Source organism: Vidua chalybeata, chromosome 5 (genome assembly GCF_026979565.1).
Source record: "Vidua chalybeata isolate OUT-0048 chromosome 5, bVidCha1 merged haplotype, whole genome shotgun sequence".
Classification (NCBI taxonomy): Eukaryota; Metazoa; Chordata; class Aves; order Passeriformes; family Viduidae; genus Vidua; species Vidua chalybeata.
The window spans coordinates 2,981,575-2,991,899 of record NC_071534.1 but is presented as its reverse complement, the minus strand read 5'-3'; the positions used below and the strand labels follow the sequence as shown (position 1 = coordinate 2,991,899).

The 10,325-nt window shown below is 49.0% G+C and overlaps 1 protein-coding gene and 1 long non-coding RNA gene across 2 annotated transcripts; one reads left to right on the top strand and one right to left on the bottom strand.

The window, feature by feature from the left end:
• The first annotated feature begins 36 nt into the window (after positions 1-36).
• On the top strand, positions 37-3,826 carry LOC128788203 (uncharacterized). The gene is made up of 2 exons (XR_008430988.1): positions 37-697; positions 2,396-3,826. It is a non-coding gene; the product is annotated as an uncharacterized LOC128788203 (long non-coding RNA).
• A 1,213-nt stretch (positions 3,827-5,039) lies between these two features.
• On the bottom strand, positions 5,040-8,830 carry LOC128788202 (aldo-keto reductase family 1 member B7-like). Its single transcript, XM_053943099.1, has 5 exons — positions 8,785-8,830; positions 7,456-7,623; positions 7,017-7,133; positions 6,533-6,598; positions 5,040-5,529 (listed from the first exon to the last, which is right to left on the bottom strand). Exons 1-4 carry the CDS (start codon positions 8,812-8,814, stop codon positions 6,572-6,574), a joined length of 342 nt encoding a protein of 113 aa, XP_053799074.1. The 5' UTR covers positions 8,815-8,830; the 3' UTR covers positions 5,040-5,529; positions 6,533-6,571.
• Positions 8,831-10,325: the final 1,495 nt, after the last annotated feature.

The following is a 10,325-nucleotide window of genomic DNA, read 5'->3' as shown; positions in this document are numbered from 1 at the left end:
CGGGTGCGGGTGACAGAGGGGACATGAGACGCGGCCGTCCCGCCGCGCCCCCAGCGCTGTTGGCGCGCCGAGCCCCGGCTCCCCGCCGCAGGGGTGGTGGCTCTGGCTGGTGCCCCTTGCCGGAGTCTTGTGGCCCTGTGTGCTGCTGCTGCTGCTGCAGCGACACGACAGCAGGAACCGCGGTGCTTTCTGAGAGCCAGGAGAAGCTGTTCCGCCGCCAAGTGGGACAAATGCAACTTCCTCTGCGAGCTGTGGCTTAGGAGTAATTTTTATGATAGAGTGCATCTAAAAAAACCCCAGCTTTATTTTGAATTTTGGAAGAGAGTTTTTTTTGAAAGTGTTTCGAAAGTCTCAGAAGAGGAACAGTGACTTTTTAATGAGTGACATAATGATCACGTTGTCCCTCTGTCTTTAGGGAGGTGCTGAGGACATGGCAGAATAAAATGCACGATTGTAATCACAGGCGGTAGTGGCCAGCAGTCTCCCATCAGAAACTGGCTTTGGTGCTTTTGCAGACAAGCATTCGCTGTTCTGCTGAAGACGTCACAGCGCAGTGGAAAAACCCAGACTTGCCTGGGAGGCTTTGCTGCTTATTCACATGTGAAGGGTTTCTTCAGGTGCGAGCGTTTGCTCTGGATGCCTGTCCCTGCTATCTGCAGCTTCATATTTTTTGCTCCATTTAGCTAAGGACAGCAAGGTAATTGGTTTTCCTCTTTAATGTTCCTCCTGTTTCAGGTCAGCACCATCAGGCATCCCTGGCAGGGTGCGATGTGCTTTCACTGGGATCACAAAATCTTTACACAACTTGGTGCTTATCTCTTGCCGCTTGGGTTGAATTTTCCCTCATGGTTTCAAGTCAGAGAGATGCCTCCATCCTGTCACAAGAGGCTTCAGGCAGAAGTTCTGTATTTTGTTTGTGCTGTTAGGTCTTGCTAGTTGGAGCCTTTCCCCTCAGAGCTGTAAGGCCAGTCAGCTTTCCACTGCTTGCCTCTCCCGAAGGTCTGGTGGGGGCCTTGGGGGAAGAAGAAGTACTGCACGAGTCACCCTGTGACAGCCAGCCTGCTAAATCTTGTGCCCTGTGTCCTTGATAACATGGCCATGTCTTTACAGAGAGCGCTGACATTGAGGAGCTGCGAGGGGGAGGAGGGTCTTGCTTCATTTTTTTTTTTCCTTCATCCACGTGCACTGGAACAGGAGGAGTAATCTCATGAGTTTTCAGTTTGTTTTGCTGACTTTGCATTTAGTAACGGTAATTTCACCACAAGTTGTGACTTTGATGACCAGTGGTGTTTGGAATCTGAGAACAGGACCCAAAATGAGGGAAGTGGGTATGTCCTTATGGACAGTGTTTACCAGAGAGACCCAGTGGCCCTCTGAGAACACCTGAAGGCAAAGGGAGGTGACAGTGTTGCAAGGTGTGATCATATCTACAACTGAGGGGAAGAGCTGAAGGGGTCTGCAGCTTCAGAGCTACCCACAGACACAGGCACAGCTTAAACCAGGGTTTGGAGGTCAGGGCATGCAGGTTTCACGCTTGAATTGTGGGGAAGCACAGCAGGAATTTCTGCTTTGCTTGGAGGGGAGATTTATCTTGCTCAGTGGGGGGTTCCAGTTCAATCTCTGGATGTCAGGAGGCAGATCTCAGGGGCTTGGCCAGCTCTGACTGTAGAAGGCCTCTTTTTCACTCTGAGCCCAGGAGCATATCTTGGTGGATCTCCCATCTTCTCAGAGCTGATGATGCTTTTTGTCTTCACGCTTTTGTCCCTTAACTGCACCTGCTGAAATAGCAAGCTCCGGGCACAGCCAAGGATGAGGAAGCAATCTTGCCACCCCTCTGTGGTGATTATTGTGTGAGAAGGGCAGGTTTAGTGCAGGAGACAGCCTGGACAGGAGGAAACCATGAACTGCCCCAGGCTGGTCAGGACCGATTCTGGCTGGCTCTGAAACTGGTGCTGTACCTGGGATGACTGAGCTCTGGAAGAAGGGAAGCACCTACGTGTGTGTCCCCTCCAGCCCCCCTGGCCCCTGAGAAGGAGGGCAGCACCTCACTCCAAAGGGGGGTCCTGTGGGCTGGGCCACCCCTGTTGGGCAGGACAGTGGCAGCCCTGGGGACGGTGGCAGCCCTGGGGACAGCAGACTGCCCACCCAGGAGCTCTAGAACACAGTAAGCAGGACTGAGTGGTGAAAGGAAGCATCAGGCACCCAGATCACCCTCTGATCCACTCTTGGTTCTGGGTGGGGAAGACTGGGGTGGCCTGGATGTAATCTGTGGTGACAAAGGCAGGGTGGAGAGGAGGACAGGGAGCGGATTGGTGTTTGGCTTAAACAGAGGCTGGGGAATGGGGAGAAAGGCATTTACTCATTTGTTCTCCCGTGTTCTTTTTTCTCTCCTCAGTTACCCTGAGTCACAGCCCAGAGGTGGAGTAGTGAGAAGAGCTCTGTAAGGAGCAATTATCCTGGCCCTGGGAATACACAGTCCTGGAAGTGGAGCAGCCAGTGCATGTCCAGGGGGGATTACACACAGTGTGCAATTGCCTGAAGAGAGGAGGCACCTGGGCAGACCAGGTGCAGGGCTCTTGCCTGGGTAGGAAGGTGACTTGGAAGAGAGAAACAGATGCTTTCTGAAAGCTGATGGCAAAGTGAAAACAAAGCCTCTTCAGGCAGCCTGAGTTGCAAGGTTAGGTAGGCCTGTGGAGGTAGGAGTGCTGCTCCCCAGAATCTGAGTGCTCTCTTGATAGCCCTTTGCTCAGAATGAAATCACAGAAATATTGAACACTTGCAGCAACTGTCCCTGCAGTGACTATGTCAGTGCTGGGAAACTGAAGCAAATGGGATACAAGTTTTTGCCTTGTAAGAGCAGAGTTCTGGGAAGTTTGGGGTCTCTGCTACTAGCAGGCACTGTCCTTCCCAACGCAGCAAGGCTTTAGGACCCACCAGTGAAGGGGAGAAATTGTCTGATTCTGCTGATCCCACAGATGAGACTCCCCCTTCGTTTCTCAGACTGCTGGGTTGTGTTTACAGGAAAAGGGGAAGGGACCCTGAAAAAGTGGTGATCACTGATGCTGTTGCCTGAAAGCTGCAAGGTCTGAGGACAGTTACTAGTGGTATCACTTGATAAGCTGCTGGGATATCAAGGAGTAACTTACACGCCTTGTTCTGGATGGTGCATGCCAGAAGATGGGCAGAGTAGTGGCACGACCAAGGATAGTGCTGGGAGTTCAGCTTGGAAAGCATTTTAGAAGTGGTGGGAAAATATGTTGACTGTTGCAGTGTTGATCCTGATAATTTTGTCTGTGGGAGAAGGGGTGGGGTTGGGATATGTGTCTTATGTTTGCACTGGTGAGGTTTTAACTACACTGGTCTGCAGGGGCAAGGGGTGGAGTTTTTAATGAATATGCAGTAAGATGATGATTATGTTAAAGATGGAGTTTGAGTAAGGCTGAAACAATTCTTAACATATCTTTCAATAAAGTGCAGGGTGGAATGTAAAGAGCATAAATTGCAGACGGTATCAAGAGATGGCGGTGATGACCTGTGTGGAGACCCTGTCCCATGCCAGCATTTAAGCTCACAGTACTGTGACTCAGGAATACTTCTGGAGACACAGGTGCACTTTTTGAAGGAGATCCATGCTGAAAGGACTTAATTCCAAGGGGACTGCAGCTGGTGGATGAGTTATGCTTGAACAAGGAAACTACTGAGGGCTCTATGGGCACTGGGTAACCTGTGCTGGAGTAGGTATTCACTAAAAAGACAGTGCTCCAAACTTCTGCACCATAGTAACATTGTATCTTTATTGTCCAATAAAAACGAGTATTTGATCTCAGCAGAGCTGTCTCACCTCAGCCTGGGGATTACAGAAGGTTTTATGGGATGCTTCCTTTAGGAAGCTGCGAAGCAAACGTTCTTGGATTAGGTTTTCATGAATTGAAAGTGGAAATTTTGGAAAGAAGTCCATGAGGGGCTCGTTTTCTTCAGCTGTTGGGGAAGATGAAATAGCAAGGCCCTATAAATATGAGGGCCTGGCAAAAGAATCAGAGAATACAGATATCGAGATGAAAACAAGGTTTGAAATACCAAACCTTCATTACTGAGCATCCCGAAAACAATAATGCAATCCCTCCTTTCTGATAGATCCTAAGGTCAAATGGAATGTCCTGTCTCACCCCCAATGTATGGTTCATCCCATACCTGTAACCCTCCCCTGAAGTATCCGATGTCTGTAACCCCATTGGCCCAAGTCCTGTCCCAGCCCACCTTGAAGCCCCCTGATAAGGTGTGGCCGAGGGACCGGACGCTCTCTCTTGGACCTTCCTCTTGGGACACTCACCTAGCACCATCTCTCTCTCCCTCTCTCTCTCCCCCCGCTCTCCCTGGGCCTGCCACGAGTTGCGGCTAGCAACTCTAAGCAGGGCCCTTCATCCTTTACAATAAACCCTATGCTCTAAAGACCGGGCCTCAGAGATCCTTCGTTACCACCCACCCAAACCGTCCTGGAGTCCAGCAATCTTGGAAAGAAGTCCATGAGGTGCTCGTTTTCTTCAGCAAAGGTTTTGATCTTTTGCCTTGAAACCCAGCGTGCAACTGCATGATTGTGTTTGGCCACCTGCCCAGGTGTTGGGAGCGGAAAGGCGGCACGGCCCCAAAAGCAAACACCTCCTGATGTCACCTGGGGCTTTGGGGCCAAGGGCAGTGGCAGATGGGTGGCTGGGCTGAAGGGGGAGGCAGATGGAGGTAGAGGGGCATCGGGTTCGGGCCGGGAGAATTTGGCCCCGAGGCTGACAGGGCCAGAGGGGATGGCAGCACTTCGGGGGTTGAGCTCCCCGTGCCAGCAGCCAGACCCCCGGGCTGTGTGACATCAGGGATGTCCCTGCACTGGCGGGGAGGGGACAGCGCGGGTGGCTGAGGGATGGCTGCCCTCTGCTGCCCGCAGGGAAAGGGGAATGTGCCCTGTCCCAGGGAAAATCCACACGCTCAGGAGGAAACCTGGATGAAAATAGTCCTGACCGTGCACCTGTGTGTTTTCTGCTTATGGAGTTTTTTTCTTTTTTTTTTTTTTTTTATTCCTAAGGGAAAGTTTTTCCTAAGTAGGAAAAACTCCTTTCTCAGTTACTTCTGGAGTGATAAAACTGCTGGCCTTTAGTTCACATTTCTCAGATTTTTCTCCCATAACTGCCAACTATCCTCCTCAGCCTGTTGTGTTGAAGCAAGAGAAATTAAAAATGGGAATGTGTAGTTCAAAGTCTCTCGCTCGCTAAATGTGGATTACTCAATCCACATTTTGACAGAAAATTATTACAGCCCCCATTTTATTCTTTTGGAGCAACTTTACTGTTTCTTTCAGATAGAGTAAATAAAAGATGATCACTGAATACATATGCTGTGACTTCACTGGCTGCAGGAGGAGAAATGTAATAAGAAATTCAGGTAAATTGATAGGAAGAATACCAGACCAAGCTCTGAAGGAGGGCAGGATATGAGCATCTTCAGTATTCTGCATTGAATGGGTAGTCCTTGTGAGTTTTGCCCCTGCAGGGAATAGAAGACTTTGTTTTAGTCATAGTTTTCCTTTCTAGTTTTGCTTAAAGAAGCCACTAAGGTGGGATCTGTTCATTGTGATACAAACAAGCTTCAAGTCGTCCTCTACTATTATTTTAGGAGAGAACTGAGGTAGGGTTTTTTTTTGAAGGATCTGTTAAGGTCCCAGGAACATTTAAGTCAGATTTAAGCCAAGCCACATCTACTGAGGAAGGTATTATGTTGTAGTGAAAAAGGCAGCCCTGACAGGGAAGAAATGATGATGGCTGGCTCCAGATCAGAAGGCTGAAGGATGGCTTTATTAAAACTATACTATATTACATTAATATGCTATTTAAAGAGAGACTATCCTATTCTACCTACACATTTCTTACTTACCTAGCTATCAACTCACTAACAACTCCTGATTTCTCTGCTGAGACTCTGAGCCACAGCTGGATCCAATTGGTCATTGAACACAAACACCCTTCACCAGAATCCAACCCAGCAATCACTGCAGGTAAACAATCTCCACACCACATTCCACATGGGGAAAACAAAGGAGCAGAGATAAAAATTGTTTTATCTTCTTCTCTCTGTGCTTCTCCTGAGAGACAGAATTATGTCTCTCTGTCCAGAGAATGTGAATGCCACATTATGTAAACACACAGGTGTCCTGTGAGGGGAGCTTCAGCTTAAGTCGGTGGCAAATCAGAACAAACTCAGAACCCCACATCTCCACATTGCTCCACATCCAGTGTGCAGCTGTCAGAGCATTACGCCATGACACTTTTACTCAAGCTCTATTTTCATATAAAACTAACCATGACAGCTTTGCAAGTGTGACAAACAGTCGACAAGCTCAAAAGCAGCAGATAGGATGGAGGTCTTAACCTGTCTGCAGCAGAAAGAAAAAGCCAAGACTAGACACAGACTGAGACATCAGATCCGTTGAAGTACATGAAGGATGAGATGTATTCCATGTACTTCTGACATGGGTGTCAGAAAGTCTCACCTTTTGAAATCCAAGGTCTGTGGGACAACTTTAAGGCTCCTACAGCAAAGGCCAGCTCAATCTGTACTGAAATAAGGACTCAATGATTAAAGAAATGGAAGACAGAAACATTCTCTTGTTCTGTGATTCTGTAACATGCAGAGGAAAGCATTTCTGTCAGGCAGCAAAGTACATCCTTCCTTCCCTCAAAGCAGGAAAGGATGATTTAGCCCAAAGTAAAGCAGCATGAGTCAATCTTGCAGCTGGGAGTCCTGGCCTTGTTGCTGGGTCTGCCTCTCCGACATCAGGAGGGCAGAGGATGCTGTGCAGGCAGAGCTCTCAGGCAGAGATCAGGGGCACAGCAGAGCAGGGTGGGCAGCACTGGGGCAGTGCTGGCACAGCAGGCACGGGCTCTTTCTGGAGCAGCAGTGGTGCTGCAAGTGCTCCTGGCACTGCTGAGGAGCTCTCCCAGGAGAGAAAACCAAGGGCCCTGCTGCTACTGTACCTTGAACCCCAGAGGCCAGTGCATGAGGTAGAGATCGAGGTAATCCAGTTTCAGATCAGCAAGAGTCTTCTGGCAGGCTCCCTTCACCAGAGGCTTCTCATGAAAAGTGGACCACAGCTAGAGAAAAAAAAACAAGGCAGATTGTGACCTACTGGGTTAAAGCTCTTTCCTGAAGAAGGAAAAAAAGCCAGCACACTTTCTGGGACCATTTCGGCCTAACACCTATTTTGAACAGTCCCATGAAAATGGAGAATGGTGGAACACATCTTAAATAACGCTGTACAAAATACAGTGACCAAAAGAAGATTCAGCCAGTATGGGCCAGAACTATTCTCCTAATTACTCCCCACTGTAGCACACAGCCTTTCCCCACTACTCTGAATTTTCCTCTATGCATACGTTGTCACAAAGCTTTCCCCTGGATCCTAGGTCACCTTACCTTGCTGACAACGAAGAGATCCTCTCTTTTCACAACACCTTCCTGGATTTTCTGCTGGATCCCTTCCCCAATCTCACTCTCATTCTGGTACACATAGGCACAGTCAAAGTGGCGGTACTCGGCATCGATGGCAGCCGTCACCGCAGCTTTTACTTGCCCAGCTGCAGACTGGAAAAAGAAGGTTAAGATCCCAAACCAAAGCATACAGGCCATTTCTTAGCTACCTAGCAACTAAAGAAACACATACAGTGGGGTTTTAAGTAGAGTTTTTCCATGCCATGTTCTTAAAGCTCTCATAATCTTAAAAATGATGGCTGCTGGGTTTGAAGCCAGCCTCCAGCCCTTTATCCATGAGCCCAGTCCCAAGCAGGCTCAGCCAACAGCCAGGTAGAACAGAGCCCCCAGCACTGCCCGGGATGGACCAGGGGGAGCCAAGTTTGGTGCCAGGGAGCTCTGCAGTGCCTCTTGCTCAACACTCCTCACTTCCCAGTGCTGTGTCTAAGAAGAGACACAGTCAGATGGCCCAGCTGGGAGAATTTTAGTTCTATGGTGAGGGCAGTGGTCTATGCCTTAGTCATCCACTGTGCTCTAGCCCAGCTTGTCCTGGGGCACATCCCACCTGTCCTGTAATTGGAACTTTATGTCAGCTGCTGCCTTCAGAGACAGAGTGCAATTCTGTGTGTTTCTATACCCTGCAAGGGCATGTAAGAGCTGTGCACAAGGAAATGTTGGCATATCTAGATCACACAAATCCAGCAGTGTTTGTCTCTAGGCATTGTATAGATCAGTGGTTTTGTAGTCACCGTAACAACAGTGCAAACCTCTTTGTCAGAACTTGCTCAAAACGCATGAATGGTCTTCTATCATCATTACTGGATGGATCCCGGGGACCTCGCCCACATTACACAGCACGGAAGCAGCAGGGAAATGCTCCCGTGCCGTGGCACGGGAAGGGGCAGGGAGAGGGGCGCAGGGAGCCGCGTGAGCCTGGTCGGGATAGCAGGGGCTGGGTGGGATCCGCACATCCCTGGCGGGTACGGGAGGGATGGAGCTGCCGCCTCTCCCTGGCTGGGGACACGCAAGGGTCACCTGTCCCCCGCGGCAGGAGGGGCACGGCAGGGACGGAGGGCACGGCAGGGAAAGCGGCTTCAAAAGCAGCGCCGGGGCTGTGCCTGCCGAAAGCACCGGAGGGACAGGGCATCCCCGGCAGCATCCCGGGCGGGATGGAGACGGGGACGTGTCACCGAGCCGAGCTGCCCCCGCTCCCTGCGCGCCCCCGAGCGCTCCGGATGGCACCGGGCGCGGACTCTGCCCCTCTGTCCCCGTTACCTTCCATGTGCCCAGCCCCACGAGCGGCATCCCGGCCGCGGTGCAGAGCTGCACGCAGGTGGCCATGGCTCCAGCCGGGAATGCCGCCCGGAGGTCGGAGGTACCGCCCGCCGGGCCCGCCCCGTCCCGGGACAGCCACCGGGGGGACACCGGGCTGGGCTGGGCCGGGCCAGCGCTGCTTCTCCCCGAGCCCCCGCAGCTGCTGCAGTGTGGGCTCTGGGCTCCTTCCGAAGGTGGGATGATGTTTGTGGTAACCGGAGAGGAAAAGTGACCTCCAGCACACAGGCAGGGTTTTTCATACATGTATTCTTTCCCATCTTCAGTGTAAATTTTCTGTTAACACTGAAGAGAGAAGAAAAATCAATTAACCTAAGAGAATTCATCTAAATCAAGACATCTAAGAGCACATCAGCTTTCTCCTTCTGTAATGGCACAGTAATTTGCAGATATTAAAAGCTCTAAGGGGCTTCTTAAGGAACAAGGCTTCATACTCTTCCTGACTGTGTGTCATTTATTCCCACCACACCCACCACAAATTAGTGACCAATCAAATGGGAAATGTTCACAGTGCACTCGAAGCAAGATCAAGTTTACCACTTGGTGGCACTTTGCACTCACTGGCTGTGCCGAAAGAGTTCTGTGTTTTCTAAGTGACAAATGTCCCTCAGGCCCCAGGAACAGAACTATGCACTGCTGTACATCAGCAATTGAGAATCTCATTCAAACATTTCAACAGCAGTAGCTCGGAGTTAACCAGGCACAGGATAGGACACAGTTTAGAAATCTGTTCTTTGCTGAAGAAAAAGTGGAGGCACTAAACAACCTATGTCATTCTGAGAAAGAAAACCTTAAATTTTAACATTTTATGACATCATTTGTTGTTCTGCAATCTAGAAGCTGCATAGTTTAAAGTGGTTTTGGGCAAAAGATCCTCCAAATCCACATAGATTAATTATTTGTGTCCACCAAGACCTATATTAAAACACTATCCTAGTAATGCTATAAGAAAACAATTGGATTCAGAATGTTAGCAGAATCCACCTGGAATTACATCTCCAAACCTTAAAGGTGAGCAAAACCAGTTTGGGATGTGAATGTGAGTTTCTCATACATGCTGAAGTGAGAAATAACACGTTGACACAGAGCTAACAAGGGTGTGTACATGCTGTCCATTGCTCATATTTGCAATGTATTTCCCGCTAAACAGAAGGAAGAAAAAGTGGAAATATTGGTTCTTTCAAGATTATTTTTGTCCTCTGTATATATTTCTACTAGAAAAACAGTGTAAAGCAGTAAGTGAAATTAGGATTAGGAAATATTTTCTTGTAATTTTGGTAACTTATCAGTTCAATAACCAAAATGTTCTTGAACAAAATTTCTCACTCAAAACATTCAGCTACTTCTTATTTTTATATACATAACTTGAAAAACCAAATAAAAAAGAAAACCTTAGGTTACATGTTCATCACTTTTCAACTGTTTTACTCCAGACTGTATAACTCTAATATTGGGATATCGTTTTTCTAATATGGAACTTGGTT

Excerpts from the sequence above, each read along its gene's own strand:
- LOC128788202 (XM_053943099.1), bottom strand. The coding sequence starts at position 8,814 with ATGCCGCTCGTGGGGCTGGGCACATGGAAG. Across the intron at positions 7,624-8,784 it reads TGGGGCTGGGCACATGGAAG|TCTGCAGCTGGGCAAGTAAA; the intron begins GTAACGGGGACA and ends TTCTTTTTCCAG. Across the intron at positions 6,599-7,016 it reads ACTGGCCTCTGGGGTTCAAG|TACAGATTGAGCTGGCCTTT; the intron begins GTACAGTAGCAG and ends TCCTTATTTCAG.